This window comes from Colius striatus, chromosome 1, assembly GCF_028858725.1.
Source record: "Colius striatus isolate bColStr4 chromosome 1, bColStr4.1.hap1, whole genome shotgun sequence".
Lineage (NCBI taxonomy): Eukaryota > Metazoa > Chordata > Aves > Coliiformes > Coliidae > Colius > Colius striatus.
The window spans coordinates 52,233,023-52,253,157 of NC_084759.1; the positions used below are offsets into that span (position 1 = coordinate 52,233,023).

Genomic DNA, 20,135 nt, shown 5'->3' on the forward strand with positions numbered 1-20,135 from the left:
GAGCTGTAAGATGACAACAGTAGAAGGACGACAGATATGTCAAAGAATCATTAAATGGTTTTGCATGAAAAGGTGGGTACATACATTAGTATGCTATTTAGCATCCTCATGAAGTGTAAAACTGTTTAAATTACTTTTCCTATTATTTACTTCTTATTTTTGCATTTTCAGTTCTATTTTCAGTCAGATTTGGACCCTACCCATTTTAAAAGACTTTTTTGTTCACCTTCAAAGAACATTCCACTAGTGTTCAGAATATTTAAAATAAATGGGTAGTACAAGGACAAAAGCTACATGTACAAATTTTGCAACATACTGCTAAGACAGTAAATCAAAGCCTCTACTTGCTTTAGGTAGGGTTGTTTGCTGTTACTTTCTTATACTTTTTTTTCAAATAAGTAAATTTTAACAAGCCAAAAATACCTAGCAGACTCCTTTTTCCTCCTCAGTGTGATCCAATTATAAAAGACTGATTTAACAGATTCAAGACCTCGTCACCATAACCAAATTCCCAGACTTCATCTAGTATTTAAAATACTGCCACTGATAGTCAGGTATCTTTTGGAAAACACTAAAGCCATGAATTATTAAGGCAAATTTTGTTGGACAAATGAAAAAAGTGTTAGCACAAAAACAAAGTAAAAAGCTGTAGCAAAGCACTGCTGCTAACCAAGAGGGAGCTTACAGTGTAACACTGCACATGATTTATGGAATGAAATTGGCTGTGAAATAACGTTATCCATTCAAGCACAAACTTTGTGTCAGTTTGAGTGGCTGGTAGAGAAAGAAAGCTCTTACTGCAGGAGACAGGAATAATAAGGGGAATATTTAGGGTTTGAATTATGTAACATTATCCTTGCAACTACCTTCCATGGTGTGTGATACAATGTACACTTTATGTCTACCTTGTGCGTGAGAACATAAGATTAAAAAGTATTACTTTAAATTAAATTTGTATTACTCTAATGAAGGTATTGACCAACTAGACTTAAATGTATGACTTGTAGGTACCAGTCCCACTTTATAGTAGTATATCATGGCTGAGGTTACATTGGTGGTGGGTTAAAGGTGTTCAATCTGAATTCCAAAGCATGGTTACATCAGATATACAGTGTACATCTGCTAAAAAAGGCAAATAACTACTTACAGACAAGACTTTAAGGGGTTGAAACCTGACTACTCTCAGGAACACCAGCAAAAACCTTATTAGCTGACACTGCAGATCAGTCAAAATCATGGCATAGATAAGTAAGACAATTATTGTTACTGATCACACCATCACCCTGCATTTACATATCCTAGGAAGAGTTTCATTTATCTCTGGCATTCACACTCAGAATTCCAAAAATGCTGTTGGAACTGCAGGAATTTTTCAGCAGCACTCCCCAAACTCATTTTCCCACGTGGACCTCAATAACCTCCAGAGACAAAAATTGATTAAGAGATGAAAAAATGGAGGAGGGCAGACATTTACTTTATGTTTAATTGGAAATAGATTTCCATCTCTGCTTTATTGTAAATGCCACTGAACAGAAGATTAGTGACAAGCCTACCTCACTATCATGCTCTTCAGCTTACATCGAGACAGTTGTATTATATATGTATATATGTATTTCAGGAAAATTTGGTAATATTTAACTGGCAATCAAAGCATGAGAATTTCTGAAGTTTACACATAAAATTATGCATGTAATCATGGGGTTTTCTGCAACACAGGACAGACAATTGTTCTGTAAATTGCATAAATACTTTTGAAAATGATACATCAGCAGCTTGTCCTTAAGACAAATATTCAGATGAATGCATTGAGGTAAGGTTCCCATGAAGTCTATCACATGTATATGTCTACTCTCAGGACATAAGGTAGATTTTCCCTTACAGAAACACTTGAGTCAACTTAGCTGATGTCTTGAAAAATTAAACTTTGCCAGCCTCCTGAAAGTGGCATTATACTGTGAGATAAGACTGTACATACTACTAAGAAAACCTGCATTGATTCTGTACTACAACTATTCCATGATTAAAGAGAGTTTTAACGACCAGGACTGCTAGTATCCCAAGAATTAAAGAAAACTATCTCTAAACACAGAGACACAAAGATTTAGTCTGAAATAATGTCAAGTCTGTGTCCTGTGTATTCTCTAGAATTCAGACTACATTTGAAGCCACAGTCTGCATTTCTGAAACCTTTTGAAAAATGCTCATTTTGAAAAATTTTGAAAAATGTTGAAGCTGAAAAATACTGAAATCAAACTATTACATCCAGAACACAAAAAAGCCTCCCAAAAACCAGAGTGCCATGACATAGGGAGTCAGAATGGCAATAGGGAATACCTTCAAGAAACAAACCTACTGAGGTTCTTTACCTGAGTCACACACACATGCCTGAGTCACTTCTGAGTCACACACATAGACGGAAACTTTATACCTAGAGAACACTACTATAGGAAAGTGACAACTCAGACAGGTATGTTACTGCCTCCCTTTTTGCAGAGTGTGGCAGGTGCACCCTGACAAAACTGAAACAGTGAAAGACCAGGATTTGGGGTCTAGGGGAAGAGGGCCATATGGGATATACATCCCTAAGTCTGGGGTGTCAAGAGTTTTGGTCCTCAGACAATGAGGATTCATGTAGCCACGTCTGATCACAGGTCAGATTCAATAAGGGTATAAACAGAGCCCCAACAGAGAGCCAGTTTTAATTGGTCCCCCTTGGAGCAGTGGATCTGCAAGTCAGGGACTCTCCCCTTAGGTTAGGATGCTTCATAAGGAAACTCCTCAAGGTTGAGGGCCTTTGTGTTATAGGTGAGTGATTGTGCACATTTTGGGTCATCATTCAAAGCTCAGGAGCTCTTAAGTTGGCTGTGCAGTATTAATTCTATTTGGCACTCTGAACCTGTAACTGACTGAATGTCAGGGCTATCAGTATTGGTTTGGTTAGTGTTTGAACTCGTAGGTTATCATTGTTTGGTGAAGCATTTGATTTGATTGTGTGTATGCACACCCGCGATACAGAGTCACTGGTCCCTGCAGCTCCAGCACAGAAAGAGACTGTGCCCTAGCAGAGTGGGGCTGCTCTGTCACCTGTCCCCAGCGGACTCAGAGCAAAATGTTGGTGTCTGGGCCATCAGGATCTCCCCTCTCACCTGATGGTAGCTGGCTCGGGCCTCCAGCATCATCTGCTGGGTGCTGATAATCTTCTTCCTCCGCCGGCACTCCTCTTTGAGTCCCTTGATCTCCTGCAAGTGCTGGGCCACCTCCTTACCCAGCTGGTCACGCTGCCCCTGAGCCACTCGCAGGGCATCTTCCAGGCTGCTGAGCTGGGCGCTGAGGTACTCCTGGGAGTGCAGCAGGTATTCGGTGCACAGCTGGGCCAGGCGAAGCAGCTTGAGCAGCAGGGGGTCGGAGGGGCCCTGGCAGTGAGGGCAGCGCTCCCGCTCGGCGTTGCAGAAGGTGACGTGTTCCAGGTACTCCTGCAGGACCGCCACGTCCCCCTCCCGTGACACTCGGCCCACGTCCACGGCGCTCAGCCGCCGCCAGTCCGGGCTCTCATGGCGGCCGCGGAACTGGAAGGCGGGAAGCGACGCCGGCCCCGTGCCGGCCCCGGCGCCCCCCGCCACCAGCGGGTAGTAGGCGCGCTCGGTGAAAGGCTGTGAGAGAGAGACACGGCTCAGCCCGGGCCGAGACCGGCCACGCTCCCGCCGCCAACCCATCCACCCGCCCATCCTGCCCGCTGCTCACCATGGCCGAGCTCCGTCCCGCAGGCTCCGCTCCGCGCCGGCGTCCTCCGCGTCGCTATGGCAGCCACTGCCTGAGCGAGGAGGAGGCGGGAGTGAGACCCGGCCGCACCGCCTCCCTCCTCCCCGCCCTCCGCCCCATCGCTCTCCGAGCGCCTGGCCCGGCCCGGGACAGACCGTCCGACTGCCGCCAGGCCGCCCAGGAACGCGGCATCCGCGTCCCTCGGCGGGAACTCGGCTCCATGCTCGGTACGAATCCCATCCGCATCCGCATCCCCGTCCCAGTATCTCCCTCCCTCAGTAAGTCCAGGCCCGCCCGTCAGCAGCACGTTCATCAGCTCTCTCCCGCGGATCCCTGTGCTGCTCCGATCCTGAACGCTGCATGCCTGTACCAATGCGTCCCCTACCACTTTCACGCATTACTCACATCTACAAATACACCCTCAGCTATGCTGTTATGTATACGGACCAATAACACAGCTACACAACATACGTTTTCTCTCTCCACATTGCTTTCACACCTATGAAGCCCACACATGGCACCCCACAGACCCATTTCCCTTCACTGTATCCACGTGCCTCCCTACCCATAACCCTGTCCATCCTCCATGCTGCTGCTGACTCGGAAACATTTCTTATCCGAACATAACATCACACTCCTGTACCTCCCCACTGTTTCACATCCTTCTCCAGCCTCACCTACTCATCAGGCCAGATGTGGTGACAACTGTCACCTCCCCACCACCAGCCCGTAGTATGTATGCCATTTCTCTGTACACTTGCTTCATACTGTTGCACCTCACGTGCCTCAGCTGGCAGCTCCATACAGTCACTTCAGTGCAACTCCAACATTTTTCACATTGCTATACCCAACGTACCTCAGCTGGTAGCTCCACACCATCTCTCCAGTGCAACTCCATGCTCTCTCAATGTCTGCACACCAACCTTCTGCCAGGCGTTTCCACGTACCTTCCTCACCCTAAATACAGTCACACACCTTTTACGTGCTGTTTCCACATGGTCTCCTCACACCTGGTATCACTATGCACCATTATACCTCTTATAAACACATAATCTCACACGTCTGCCTGTGATTCTTGCCTCCCTGCACTGTTCCCAAATGTTTTATCCCCATAAAGTATCTTATGGTTCGTGTAAAACACCTACTTCACCATCCCATGCTCAAATACTTGTATTCAAGGGTAATCAACAATTGGTGCCTATCTTCCTGCCCCACCATGCTCCTAACACTTCATGTTCCTATTTCCCTGCTCCCATTCAGTTCCTTCAAACACTGTTCCTAGGCAGGAGCATCCTTCTCCTCCATCATACAAAATTATCCTATTCCCTCACTCATCCTTACTATTCTTCTCAAAAAACCTGCTCTTTCTCTTACTAGTTCTTAATATTTCAGTCCCCCATGCTGCCTTTGCCTTACCACCATGTTCTGTGTTCATAGTTACTCAGCTTTTCAGTCCCTCCCACACACACTTCATTTTCTAATACTCCTGAGTCACTCCTAGATACATACTTCTCCAAGAACACTCACACAGTACATACTTGATCATACACTCCATTCCATAGGTTCACCTACATTGTATATCACAGACACAAAAATGTTGTTCACAAGGGACTTCTGGTGATCATCATGTAGTCCAGCTTTCTGCTTAACTCAGGGCTATCACCAATGCTAGTTCACATTACCTGTAGGGTTTAAGAACAACAAAAAGCCCATGACCTCTCTGCACAACCTGTTGTGTGACTGTGGTCTCCTGATGAAAATGCTTTTCCTAATATCTCACCAAGTATCTGCTACTACCAAGAAGAAAATGGTTCTGATATTTTTGTGACTATTCTTTAAGTAATGGTAGGCCACTATTATGAGTGCCTCTTTGCCTTCTCTTTACCACACCAAACAAGCCCAGCCTTGTAGATCCTGTACTGTAGACCCTTAATCAGCTTGTTAGCCCACCTCTGCCCCCTTTCAGCTTCTCCACATGCCTCAGACTCCCCCTGAATATTCACCTCCTTGGAACCTGGAATGATCCTCACCTTTCATCTGCATTTTCAACATCAACCTTTCCAGTATAAATGGTGACATGTCTACCATTAATCACAACATACACCTACTTCCATGCCCATGCCAACAATGTTATATGCCCTAATACAAGGACTGTTTCCCTTGCACATTACAAGCTCTTAGTTTTATGTAGTTTTTTATGTTGGTTGCTGTGCCAAAAAAAACTTGTTTGCTTTTCCCACATATATGACTTGATACAGAAAAACGTATCTGGCCTCATTTAAGTCCCACATCATAGCAGGCATAGGTAGAACAGAACAGAATAGAAAAATTCCAGTTGGAAGTGTCCTACAAGGGATTCTTTCTGACCACTTCAGGGCTGAACAAAAAACATGCTGTTATGGGCATTGTCTAAATGCCTCTTAAACACTGACAGGTTTGAGTCATTGATCACCTCTCTAGGAAGCTTGTTCCAGTGTTTGACGTCCTTCTCTGTAAAGAAATGCTTTATCATGTCCAGTATAACCCTCCTCAAGCGCAGTTTTGAACCATTCCCATGCATCCTATCACTGAATACCAGGAGGAAGAGCTCAGTGCTTCCTCTCCGGAAGCTGTAGAGAACCAAAGAAGTCACCCCTCAGCCTTCTTTTCTCCAAACTAGACAATCCCAAAGTCTTCAACTACTCCTCAAAGGACAGCCCTTCCAGCCCTTCCACCAGGTTTCTTGCCCTCCTCTGGATGCATTCAAGCACCTCAACATCCTTCTTAAATTGTGGGGCCAGAACTGCACACAGTTTCCAAGGTGAGGCTGCACCAATGCTGAATATAGCGGGGTAATCACCTCTTTTGACTGGCAGATTATACTGTATTTGATGTATCCTAGTATTTACATCCAACCCCTGAGACAGCTACTCTGTGGTGCCTCCCACAGAGGCTTTGCTTTCCATGTGTAGGCTGGCTACATTCTGACTCGGCATCAGGAGGTGAGCAGGCTGCACATCCCCATTCTTCCTGAAGGAAATCCAGGCACATGCCAGTCTCACACTCCAAAAAGATGGACCTCTGATAGGGAGAAAGCAAAGTGTTGTACTCAATACCTTCTGTGTCTTCCTCACAGTCAGTGCATCCAGCATGCACCCCAAAACCATGACCATGGGAAACACCCCTGCTTCACAGCACAGACCCAAGCATTTCCTCCAGTCCTTAGCTACCAAAACCTTACCCCAGCCAGTGTCAAAGATCCACAGGGAAAGTCAGACACTCACTTCAGCAACGCAAGGTCCAGTTCTTCTCAGCCTCTCACACTCGCATCAACCCCCACACAAAGGGAAAGATGGAGGAAATTCCCGTCTTTTCATACTCACAGAGAATCACGGCATCTTTCTGGCTTTATCCACATACTGAAAAGTCACACTCTTCTGTCTTCCCCAGTTTTATAAAAAGCTTGAAACTGATCTTTCCAAGAAGATATCTAGGCCCAGCACATGGTTTCATTAATCTACAAAATGAATTTCAATGTATTGGAAATTTGAACAGAGAAGTTAATAACATGAGCGAGCTCTCCTGCCTGTTGGCTCGAGCCACCCTGGCAGGCAATCTTCCAAAATACTTGGCACTACAATTTGCTGCTTGGATCCTTAACCTTAAGCCTACTGGCCACACTTTACTGCAATATCCAAGATGCAGCACATTTTCCAGCCAGGACCTTCCATCACTTGCCATGACATTTGTTTAATTTAGAAAGACATTGTGTGATATTTGTAACACTGCAGTCTTCTTTTGAAAGGAAGAAATTTGTCATCTAATTTCCTACAAACAGGGAGTCTGACAATTGCTGCTTTCAATGAAATCTATTTAACATCTTTGATAAATAGCCAATATAGATCTGCCTGGTTTACCACTTAACTCCACACTGCTCTGACTGTAAATATGTAAAAAAAATATATCACTAATCTCCTTGAGAGCTATTTCCAATATAGTGCAGATTCACTTCCATTTACACTATATAAACACACTTTTATTTGTAAGTAGATAGATTTTTTTAAAAAAAACACAAAATGTTCAAGTGCTGGCCACTGTCCAAAATGTTCCTATCTCAAATTCTTTACAAGACCTTGAAAAGTTGTATTTGGATATTTCTCTTAGTCAAGGGAATTGTTAAGTTGTACATAATGAAATCTCTTGTACAAATACCTGAGTCTCACACATAAACCTATCTGACATAGGAGAAATTTCTCTACATGGAAAACAAGTTAGTTCTGTAAATTACCAATTTGTGTGTCAAGAAGAAGGGGCCTGAAAAAGCACACATGTAAAGATGTTTAAGTCACAGATGCAGGCGGCTAATCGTGTTATTTAAAACTAAACCTATCTTATTCTCTTCAACCTATTTATTTAGTCAGGAACACTCATAGAAAGTTTCATGCTCCTCTGACTAAATTTGCTTTAATTGAATGGGACCTCGCACAGGAAAGGCACAAGCCACCCAGATATCTTGGTAGACTCTGAAAGAGCACAAACTGGCTGAGACGGCTCTTTTCGATCACTTTTCCCCTTTCTTTTTGTCAGATTTACTCTGTCCTTGGAGCTGTGCCCATGCAGAAGTTCGGGCAATCATCCACCCCCGGGGCCCTCTCGGTGAAGGGTTGCAGTGCCGTAGCCCGAGCGTGGCGGGCGGTGGCGGAGGCCCGCTCCCAGGGACACTCCTTCCAGCCAGGGTGGGTGGCACGGGAGTAAGGCGGCATTCTGTACTGGCTGTGCCCGCAGGCCAGGCCTGGGCCCGGCGCCTAGGCAGCGGGGTGCCGCGGGAGCCGGCTGAGGAGGACTGGGCCTGCGGGAGGCCCTAAGCCGGGCTCCATCTCCCAGCCAAAACCTTCGGCTCCGCTTCGGAGCGCGGCCTCCCTCCCCACTCCCTCCCGCCTTCCCCTCAAGAGAGGCCCCGCCGAGAGCTTCTCTCCCCTCACCCGCCCGCGCCCCAACGGCCGGGAGAAGTGGGGATCCCCTCCGCTCACCTCAGGCTGCTCCTCCGAGACAGCGGCAGAGGAGCCGCCGGGAGCTCCGGGCAGTGCGGGTCCCTGCTGTCGGGCGCTGAAGGCTTTGTGGGTCTGCCGCCTCTCCCCGGAGCGGGCGATTACAGTTGCGTGCCGTTGACTGAGGCAGCTGGCCCCCCTCCCTCTCCTCCTCGTCTCTCCCTCTGCCCGAGGCGGCGGAGGATGAGTCTGAGCGGCGCCGCGTCAGGGGCGGTGTGGGGACCTGGGGCTCTGGCAGCGGGCACAGGCAGGGCTTATACCCCACCGCTCGCCCTCTCGCAGCTCTTGAAAGCTACCCGGTAGATGTTTATACCCAGGCAAGACGTCTCGGTCTTAGCCCAGGAGCGCCGTCCCGAGACTCTCCAACCATTAGTTTCTTCACTTTCTTTAGAAGAAAACAAAACACAAAAACAAGCGAAGTTACAATAAGCTTTTGAAAAGTTGCCTTTTGATATTAAAGGCAACTTTTTGCTACGCAGTTGCCGAAGATGATACATTTAAACTTGCGAGGCGGGATGAGGAGTCCCGAGGCAGGCAGCAGCGGCGCCGGCGAGGGAAGGACTCCGCCAGCCCGCGGAACTGGAGCGGGGAGCCTCAGGGGACTGCAGTGACTATATTGTGAACTGCCAGGGGGTGGCTCCTTCTCGTTTCCCTGAAGGATGCCAAAACAAGAGGACACCATATTCCCATGGGAGTATGCTTTCCTGAAGGCTACCTTATGTGAGGAGATTGCGTTCAATGAGAGTACGTGAAAATACCGTGCAGGAATTAGGAATTAGTAAAACGGCTGCAGATTACAGCAAAACCTCCTGATTTTCTTGCTCTTCCCTGCAAAGTTTTGAATTGTGTTTTTCCAAAAGAAATGCTGTGCAGCTTTTGTGGCAAGGAGGAAACTTTCAAATAGTTTGTGTTTAATATAATATATGCTAGCAAATTCACTAGAGAAGACCGTTGTGCATTACAACACCTAATCTTCATTGTGGAGTTCCATTTGGTCAGGGAGACACTATTTTTTCCCCCGATGTACATCGGCAATAAGCTCTGGATAACTTTTGGTTCTCAACTTGAATGCTGAGAGACTTATCAAGATGCCAACTTTCTCTCCTGAACCATGAAATTCTGTTGCAACAGAATTGCAACAACGCTGCATACACTAGATTTAAGAAAATAAGGAATCATTCAAATGTTCCAGTTTTCAGTGTCCTAAAGGTACCTCAGTGTGCTGCAGTCACTAAGGGGCATTCAACCCATAGGATCTGGCTGGAGCTAACCTGAAGGAAAGTATGAATACATGTAAAATGTGGATGTCAGATTCTCAGTACTGACTTTTGCATCTGCAAATGTGCACCTCTTGGGCTATACTAATTGCTAAAGTAGGCATTGCTGGACTAAGGTGGGGACATCAAGGTTCCAGTTCCTTAATTAATTAACATTAATTATGAAAAGAAGGCTTTTATACCTCATAAGGAGACAGTCACAGCCTCTTTGGGTAGGCCAAGAGGCAAATACACAATGCGAGCTGATGACCACATTGTGTGAATGGTTGGACCAGTTAGAAAGTGACAAGTGCAAGTGCAGTCCTTTTTGTGCCCAAGACATTTTATATTCCATGTATAATTTTTGTAATGTAAATAATATTTATTGTTACCCTAGTCTGTTCAGCATGTGTTCTCAGCATCTATTACTGAGGCTATTTTTTATATCTTAGTAAATGTTGACTGGGGGAGAAAATGTTAGGAGATCCTTGTTAGTTGATGAGGAGAAATGTGTATAGACAGGCTGGATCAATAGGCTGAGGCCAATTGTATGAGGTTCAACAAAGCTAAGCACCAGGTCCTGCACTTGGGCCTCAACAATGCCATGCAGCACTTCAGGCCTGAAGCTGGAAAAGCTGCCCAAAGGAAAAGGGCCTGGGGGTCTTAATTGACAGCCATCTGAACACGCAACAGTAGTGTGGCTAAGTGGTCAAGAAGTCCAGTAATAGTGTGGCCAGCAGGACCAAAGAAGTGATTGTGCCCTTGTACTCGATACTGGTGAGGCTGCACCTTGAATACTGTGTTCAGTTCTGGGCCCCTCACTGCAAGAAAGACACTGAGATGCTGGAGCATGTCAGAGGTATGAAGCTGGTGAAGGATCTGGAGCACAAGCCTTATGAGGGAGCTGGGAATGTTTAGCCTGGAGAAGAGGAGGCTGAGGGGAGAGAGATGTGATCACTCCCCACTCTTCTCTCCTGTAATAAATGATAAGACAAGAAGATACAAGTTCAAGTTGCACCAGGGGAGGTTTAGATCGGACATTAGGAAGAACTTTTCCACCAAGCATTGGATCAGGCTGCCCAGGGAGGTGGTGGAGTCCCCATTCCTAGAGATATTTATAAGATGCATAGATGAAGTGCTGAGTGATATGGTTTAGTTTAGTGATGGGCCTGGCACTATTAGATTAGTGGTTGGCCTTGATGATCTTAAAAGTCTTTTCCAACTGTAATGATTCTATGATATAGAGTGTGAAGAAAGCCTTGTATCTTGCTTGCTTATCTGTTTAATATGAAATACACATGCAGCCCTTGGAATGAGAGATAGAACCAAGTTTTCTATTCTATGAGGGTGAGGGCATTACCCTGCTTGCTAGACAGTTGCATTCTTTCCCTCTTACTTCCTCCCAGAGCTTCATTAATCTTTAATTACTTGCTGCAAGCCTCACTTGGCAAGAGTGGCTATTCTTTAACTCACATTAGTATTTGGTTCCTCCTTCCTCACCTCACCTCACCCCATATCATGTGCCTTGGTGACAAAGGTACTCTCCTAAAACATGCATGGATTTACTAAGAGAGGAACAAATGCATTTTAGTTTTCCCCATCAGCACAACTTGACACAAGAGGTTTAGGACAACCAGCAGCCTGGCTAGAGCAGATGGACACAAACAGGTAGTGGTGTGCAACTACCATAAATCCAATATGCACCTACACCTGCCTAAGCAGTTTCAGCTGATACTCAGACCCACAGGTGTTGTAGCTGCTTTTAAAGATGATTAACGTTCTCCATTGGCCTTCTTGCGAAGTTCAGCAATTACTACATTTAACAGACACATTGTAAGAACACATGTGGGATATGGTCCTTTGACAAACTAGCTTAAGGGTACGCCCAGCTTGTGCACACCATGAGGCACTAAGAAAGACTCTCAGCAGCTCATTTCTTGAAGGTGGAATGCTTTGGGTGTTTTCAGACAAGCTGGTGTATTTTTTTTTCTTTGAGTGGCTGGGAGACAGTAAAATACTAGCTTCTCCACTTAGCTACTGACCTTTTTTTACAGTAATAGATGATAGCTGAATGGGCACTTAGAGAAGTTAAAATTCGGGCTAAGAGACTTCAGACTTTCTAGTATCTTATCTCAAAACCTTTCCTTCCCTTTGTATTGTTATTAGCTTTTTCTCAGCATTATTCTCAGCTTTTCACACAGTGCTTTCACAATTTGAATTTTGTACATTTTTACTATTCTCATTATTGCCCACTAACAGGTAATTTTCCACATGCCAGCCTACTGTGGGGAATGCTTTAAATAAAGAACATTCACAATTTGTGGTCCAAGCTTATAAAATAATGTTAAGTCTATGTTACTACTTAAGTCCTCTACATTAAGTAGCAATGTGTTTTAGTTGTGTGCATGATGGTTTATGAAGCTATTTTGTATGTTCTAGGAGGATTTTCTGTTTCCTGCTGACATGGTGCAATGCTGAATATGTTTCCTCTTGACAGAATTAATTAAAAACAGGTAGGGAAGACCTGAGGCTTTTACAAAGTGGAAAGATTTTTATGGGGAAGCTGGTGATGACAGATAAAAATGAAAGAATTAAAATGAGATGACGAAAGTGAGCTAAGGTGCAAAAAGTAAACGCAGTATATTGTGATTGTAGCAAGATATTTGTGAGGCTTACAGGGGTATCTGCAACTAGCAAACACAAATAGGAGATATTATTCTGACTGTGAAGTACAATGGCATCTTGTTCGGCCATGGCTATTTTGGAAATGTCCTGGGTACCTGTGGAAGGTGTGAGGGCACAGTGTGGGCCGGCACCTCTCCATGGGCCTGGAAGTCAGGGCCTGTCCTATATCCTAGGAGCAGGCCAGCTGGGTGTACTGGGGCAGCCCCAGGCATCAGGCACCTCCCCAGGGACAGAGACAGGCCAAGAGACTAAATCTTGTCAGGGCCCATGGCTGGTCAGGGCCAGGGTGTGGGGAGCTGGAGACTTGCCCTGGTGTGGTGTGTCTGGGGCTGAGGAACCCAGGGGAGATGACAAGCAGTCCTGGGCCCTGGCAGGTGGGGGAGGCTGGGCAGGGACAGTCAGGCCTGGCAGTGACCTCTGGGCCCTGAATCAGTATGTTAACAGAAAAAACTGCCTGCATGTTTTGTGGAATAGAGGAGGATACCATACATGTTCTGCAAGATGTTTTAATGTGAGAGGACAGCAAAAAACTGTCCTAGGAGCTGAGAAATAAACTCTTCAGTAGTCTTTCTCCCACAGCACTCTCAGTGACACATACCTGTAATCATTAACTCCAGTGGAAAGAGCACTTGAGTAACACAGTACAGGTATAATAATAAGCCTAGCCAGATTCTCGATTTATTTAATAATTTCCTTCTTGCCAACTCCCTCCACTGCACATTTTTCAGTTTTAATGCCTATAATACTTCCATTTGCTCAATCTTTCCATCACTTAGTTTACCTGAGGAAATTATTTATTTATTTGTATCACAAGAAAACAAAGCATTTAAAAACAAGAGGTAGGATGAGCAACTCTCCTGTCTCCTTTGTGTCACTTCCTTCATTCCAATATACATCACTAGTTGTGATTAAGTAGTTGGAAGAGATACTGCTCTGTGAGACAGCTACACAGTTCATTTCTCTTCCTTTCTCCCAAATAGAAAGAATTCAACTTAACTTTAAAGAAATGTTTGAAAATACACTGATTATGAGTTTCATCTAATTTACATATGGGTATTATTGTAATAGTATCTTGTCTGTCTTATTTGTGGGGAACAACCAAGTAGTGCCAAGAATAGCATTGTAAAGCTCTTTCCCTTCTTGAGTGAAATTGCCATCTCATGACTTTTTGCCTTCCTGTTAACTTCTTTCCCAGTATGTGAGTAAAGTAATTATAGGTACTACATTTTTAGCACAGGAATACTTTCTTGACCATTCAAAGCCCTTTCTTGACCTGTCATAATTTTCATACGGCCAAGAGTCTCAGGACGTGCACTACATACCTCTGTACAATGAGGAGAGGGAAGGCTGCAGGTAGGACCTCAGCCAGGATGACTGTGATTCCCCTTGGATTCAGCCATTCCTTTGTGAAGCACTGTTTCACTGTGAGCCTCTCTGGATACTCAGCTGGGCCAGGTTTTTGGTTGTGGGGGGGGAGCTACAGGGATGGCTACTTTAAACAAAGATCTGTCAAAGTAAATCATAAAATGAGATTCCTAACATCTCTCTCCCTGACACTTCATTATACCTGAAGATTATTTTTGAGATGTTTGGAGTTTGTTGTTGCTACCATGGCTGATTGAGAAAATTTGCAGACATAGTGTAATTCCCCCAATTAAAATAAATTTAAATGTCAGGAAACAGTGGTGTCTAACTTCCCTTTACAACTTCTGTCCTACATATAACATGCCAGAAATATAGTTATCCAATCATAGATGTGATTGTTTAGACAATAAGGAGAGGAAAGTGTTAAAGAGAGACTAGCTTTGTCCTAAAGAAGCCTAGTCCCTCACACTTCAAGTCCATGGACAAAAATCAGCTTTTCCAGGTGCAAGTAGAGAGCATGTAAATTAAGTTCTTGTGCTGAACTGCAGGTTGTAGGAGCCTTTCTGCTTCCATTTACTGCAAGAGGAGCCCAGAAAAAGGAATTTCCCTAAAGTCCTCTGCTATGAACACCGATCCAAATGTGAAATTACCAAAATATGTGGCTACATAAACAATAATCTCATGCTAATCAGATGTATGTTACTATCTCATATAGCTCAAACAGAGCTACATTTCTGACAGGCATATGCATAGACTAGAATAAAAAAAATGGTTTAAGGTTTGAGAGATCTCTTACAAGAAGCAGCCCTGAGAGTATTATCTCTGTGTTATCACCCTCTTTCAGCTCCTCCTTTATTTTATACTAGACTGAGCACATGGTATGACAGTCTGCTATACTGCTTCTTTTCCTATATCAGGAAACTGATTTATTTGGGTATTTTTTGAAATTAGATTATTCATTAAAACATGTAGCGAAGCACAGTGGCTCACAGGTAATGAGCAGTGTCCTTCCAGTACCTTCTGTATTGTCACATTTAACACAGCCTTCTTATTGTATAGCATTACATCTAGTAGGTTTCTAGGCTGTTATCAAAACTTGTAATAGGAAAGCACTGTCCAAAATAGTTTTTATAGTTTAGAAAGCCAGTGCTAGTTTATTGCAGCGCTGGGTGCATGATGGATCTCCCATCCTAGCATGCACACCAAAAAATGAAAGAACACTCCATATATACTTTACAGAAAAATATGCCACCTAATCTTTATGCAACCATACAGGTAATGTCTAACATGATTTGGGTGGAGAGCTGAGGAATATAGCCATGAATGTTTAGCATGTACCCCCTTTAGTTCATTATCATGTTTAGAGGTGTCAAAGGGGTGTTAACTGAAACATTAATTTCACAGTTAATGAGCTCACTTTGGACACTGTGGCCTTGCTGAAATTGTTTTGAAGTTGTTTATCTGCTTGGTCCCAAGGACTTTAACCAAAAGATAACTGTCTTGTCTCTTTAAGACTCCGTTAAGACTCTCTCCCTTGGCTACTTCTCAGGCTGAAAGCCCCCTGCTCACAGGTGTCTGCACAATAGATACGCAAGTAATGGCAATTTTAAATACTTTCAATCCTTTGCTTGCAATTCTCTCATCATTCATCACTCAATTCACACACTAACAAATCATGCTTGTACGAAACAGGAAATGAGGATAGCGATTTAGGGGTAGATCTATAAATGAGGAGGAATAAAAGTCTAAGGAATCCGAGGAGGAGTCTCAATGAAAAGGGGTCTACAAATGAGAAATCTCTGGAGTCTGATATCAGGCTAATAAATAGAAACTACAGATTTAACTATCTCCACCACGTGACACCACGTTCGGCTCACAGTCCTTATTAGAAGCAACGAATAGCCTCAAGAGTTATTCCTTGCTAATTGCTGCCCTCTGCAGTTACTAAATGTATAACTAGCAGTAACTTGGAGAAAATTCCTTGACTGTCCCTCTTTTGTCCCTTTTTAACATTACTGTAGCGTTTGCCATTCACCCTTTTACTCCAAAACTCAACATTGCTGAAGCAAGTTTTTTTCTGATAAGAGTCTATTTTTGATTAATACCTTGGAAAGACATTTTGCATTACTGTGTATTGTATTGCTTTGCTGTTTTTTGAATTTCAAGATATAATGTTGGCATGTCGTACAGAATCATGGAATCATTTAGGTTGGATATAGAAGCAGGTGAGATGCAGAAGAGGAGAAAGACTCGAAGGGCTCAGTGCTTCTGAAATTGCACAAAGGAATATGTGGTAAAGAACTTTTTTTTTCCTCTCAGGTTTACACTTAATATCTAAATTATATATGTTTGGGGATCTATGATAATCAAGACAGGTCCTTCATGGTTTATATTGAGAATTACTGTGTAATTCTGTGTACCTGGTGGCATTTCTAGCACTGAATGACAATGACGAGCCTTTTCTTTAAGCAAATCATTTGGTAGTGTATTTTGTAGTATTATATACTGTTCTTTACTGTATCAGTTGGAAATATTGATCTTGGCTCACTATTTCAAGGCCAAGGTCAAGGATCAAAAGCTTGTCAAGTATCTACTCAAAACAATACTTGATGCTTTAATCACACTACTTTCATCTTGCTTTAAGGGATTTGGTGCTTGAATCTTTAAGCTTGGTATTCAAGTATGAGGTATGGAGTTTCCTTCAGATCGTTTTCTCCTAATCTTTTTATTAATGGCTATGGAACTCTCAGTGTGATTAACAACTCTGACCAGTGATTAACAAAAGAAGTGATTAATTCCTAGTGTTGACAAAATTATCAAAAGGAGTAATTATTGCAAACATCCATCTTGAAAGCCACCAGTTGTGAAACAAAAGGAACAAAGACAGTAGACTGGACTTGTAGAGGCGAGGGAATTGTCTTGTGAGTCCACTTGACTGATTAAGGCCATCCGTTGTTGCTTAGTCAATCCTGTGGAGGCAGATTGTGAAACCACCCACAGCCCACCGAGTCATAGCCCACCAACTCATTTCTGGAATGTTACCCAAATTTATACTGTACCTACTCAAGGACATTGAGTCCCTTTGTATTTTGCAATATAAAAAGAATAAAGGGTAAGTTCTTGGCATGAGCTCACACCCACAAGCAGAGACCATCACTGGATCCAAGGGTGGTGATATCTCTCCTTTTCCCTATCACACCTCTCTCTTTTTTTGTTTTCTCCTGTCTCTGACTTCATTTTGATACATTACAGGTAATACCATTACAAGTTTTGGCAAACCGCTATCTTTTGTAAACTCTGCCAAGTTCACATAGAAAATACTGTCACTGCAAGTTTTGCCAAGTTGTTATCTTTTGTAATTCTGCCGAGCTTTAAGTAAATTTGTGAGTTGTTTGAACTTCTGGAGTAACTGTTGGTTCTCCTGACTACTGCACAGAGAATTAAAAAAGTTAATGTCACCCTTACCCACCAAGTGGGATGGGATAATAGTCCATTAAGTATATCATAATTCTTAACATTATTTTTCAGTTGTCTTAGAGGGTGAGAGGTGTAAATTCCTTTTCATATTAATTCTACCTGGCTAATACTTCTTTTCCTCAAAGGAATTAATTTACTGTAACAGTGATTGCATTCTGCTCAGTTCAGTCATAGGCTGTCATATTTTGTCTTATCCCTACTGCTACAGAGTTCTCACCTTCTTCCTCATGCTGCTATCTTTAGAATGTCATCAATTATTCATTTCACATCTATCACTCCTTATATTATTTCAAGTTCTTACATCTGAATATCTTTTGCAGGTCAAATTTCAAGGTGATACCTTTGAAGTATCATCTTGCAAATGAAAGAAGGAAGAAAGGGGATAACTTACTTTTCTTTTTTCAGTCTGATCATTCAAGAAAGCTTGTGAAATATGTATTTTCTGGGATGAGAAGGGTAATGTGGCAGTATCTGCAGAATGGAAAATGAAATTTCTTGTTACTTTCTCAACAGATTTCTTATGAGAACAAGATTGTGCGTTTTTTTTTTCACATTGATGTGGCATAACATATCATATGCCCCTAATACGAATTGCTTATCCAACAAAACAAATCAGGTCATTTGAAACTATTAACAGCTAAGCATATATGAGATTAAGTTTTCTGTGGTAATTAAGAATATGTTGTGTTTTCATTATTAAAGAAAAGAAGTCTAAAAAATATGTTAGATGGCAGACTATCTTACAGGCTTTGCTTTCAGTTTGGAGATCCAATATGAGCTTCTAGCACGAAAATGCTGTGATCTGTTAAATCACATCACCAAACTTTTCTGCCATCTAGTAAATTCTGTGGTATATTTTTGGCATGTCTTGAAGGTTAGCATGAAGTTAAGGCCATGCTATCATAGTTTTGTTCCCGTGCTTCAGTAGAGGACAGGATTGTGTCCCTGGGACAGACCAACAATTTAAAATTGCACTTGCCATCCTCTGCTCTACAACTATGCCAGACACAGTAATAAAAACCCAAACACATTTACTTTACTGCCTGTTTTGTTTTGTTTTGTTTTGTTTTTAAAAAGTTTCCACAATACTTCTTTGAAGAATGAAGAATATCCACATCCACCACACTCCTAAAGGTGGTCCTCAAATGATTAGGGGACTAGAACTTCTTTCTTATGAGGAAAGGCTGTGGGGCTTGGGGCTGTTTATCCTACAAAAGAGAAGACTTATGGGGGAACCTCATTAGCACTTCCAAGTACCTAAAGGGTGGATGTTAGGAGGCAACATTTTTTTCCCCTGCAGCATCCAGTGACGGGACTAGAGATAATGGACATAATCTGGTACACAAAAAGTTCCACTTAAACTTAAGGAAAAGCTACTATACTCTACAGGCGACAGAGCCCTGGCACAGGCTGCTCAGGGAGCATGTGGAGTCTCCTTCTCTGGAGGTTTCCAAAACTTGTCTGGACACATTCCTGTGTGATCTGATTGAGGTGAACCTGCTTCAGCAGGGCGGTTGGACTAGATGATCTTTAGAGGTCCCTTCCAACTCCTACCATTCTGCGATTCTATACTGACGGTGTTAAACTCACTCCATCAGCCCAAATGCTATCCGCTTCAGCCCTGGCTGGGCCAGGCTAAGCAGCTCTTCTCTTTCTTCAGGCCTGCTGATACTTTCAGGACGCACTCAGCCAAGCTAAACTCAGGCTTGTCATGAAGTCCCCCTCACCTCAGGAGAAACCTGTCTGCGACAGGAAGCGGGGGGTAAAGAGACATACTAGTAGGAAGGGGACACCGAGAATTCACCTTTCCCGTGAGAACCCAATGCCCGAGCCGCACCATCAACCAGCCCGCCCACTGATGGTTGAAAGCAGGGCGTCGCTCCCTCTTCCCGCGCACGCGCGAAAGAGAAGGGCTTGAAGCCCTCCCGCCCCCTCCGTTTATGGCGCAAGCTCCGTGCCGGCGGTAACCCGCCTCGGTGCGGCGCCGGCGCAGAGCCGTAGCCGCCCCGTTTCCCCCCGCCCCGCCTCGCCCGCTGGTGTTTCCACGTTCGGCCAGCGCCGGAGGGACGGGCGGGTGGGCGGGTACGGGCGCGGCGTGACCAATCAGGGGCGCCCACGACCCTCCCCGCAGACGTTCGGGCTGTCGCTCCGGGGCGCCGCTACTGTCGCCGCGGGCGTCGGGGGGCGGCGGAGATGGTGTCTCCCGCGGCCTCCGCCGGGCGCCTGGGCTCCGCACTGCCCTTCCTGCTCGTACTCTTCGACCTGCAGTACCAGGGTGAGCGCCGGGGAAGGTGTCCGCGCCTCCGAGGGCCGCCCTGCTTGTGGGGCGGGGGGGGTTTGCGAGGGCGACGCGAGGGAGCTGCGGCCCGGCACCGGGGGGTGCGTGTCCATTGGGATGGCTGCCGCTTCCCTCCGCGGCCCGCCGGAGTGGGATGGCTGCCACTGGGCCCGGAGCGGGCCGGAGGCTGGTGGCTGGTCGCCTTTCCTCCTTCCGGCCAGTGTCTGGGCTGGAGGTGCTGGAGAGTCCGCCAGAGCTGTGGGGCAGCGGCAGAGCCGGCCTCGAGTG

The 20,135-nt window shown here is 44.5% G+C and overlaps 2 protein-coding genes across 6 annotated transcripts in view; one reads left to right on the forward strand and one right to left on the reverse strand.

The window, feature by feature from the left end:
- The window catches only part of DZIP1 (DAZ interacting zinc finger protein 1), a 47,827-nt gene extending 29,827 nt beyond the window's left edge, over nt 1–18,000 (reverse strand). For 2 of the 5 annotated variants that reach the window (XM_062020528.1, XM_062020533.1), the window contains exons 1-6: nt 17,961–18,000; nt 8,769–9,171; nt 7,122–7,255; nt 5,332–5,441; nt 3,742–3,811; nt 3,147–3,650 (exon numbers count right to left, since the gene is read on the reverse strand). In XM_062020528.1, the coding sequence (XP_061876512.1) occupies nt 3,147–3,650; nt 3,742–3,744 (507 nt within the window). In that variant the 5' untranslated portion in view covers nt 3,745–3,811; nt 5,332–5,441; nt 7,122–7,255; nt 8,769–9,171; nt 17,961–18,000. Of the gene's footprint in view, nt 1–3,146; nt 3,651–3,741; nt 3,812–4,615; nt 4,717–5,331; nt 5,442–7,121; nt 7,256–8,768; nt 9,172–17,960 lie in introns of all 5 variants that reach the window. The other 3 variants (XM_062020529.1, XM_062020530.1, XM_062020531.1) reach the window with 3 other exon arrangements.
- A 1,542-nt stretch (nt 18,001–19,542) lies between these two features.
- The window catches only part of DNAJC3 (DnaJ heat shock protein family (Hsp40) member C3), a 42,817-nt gene continuing 42,224 nt past the window's right edge, over nt 19,543–20,135 (forward strand). The window contains exon 1 of the mRNA XM_061996070.1: nt 19,543–19,844. Within this exon, the coding sequence (XP_061852054.1) occupies nt 19,763–19,844 (82 nt within the window). The 5' untranslated portion in view covers nt 19,543–19,762. The remainder of the gene's footprint in view (nt 19,845–20,135) is intronic.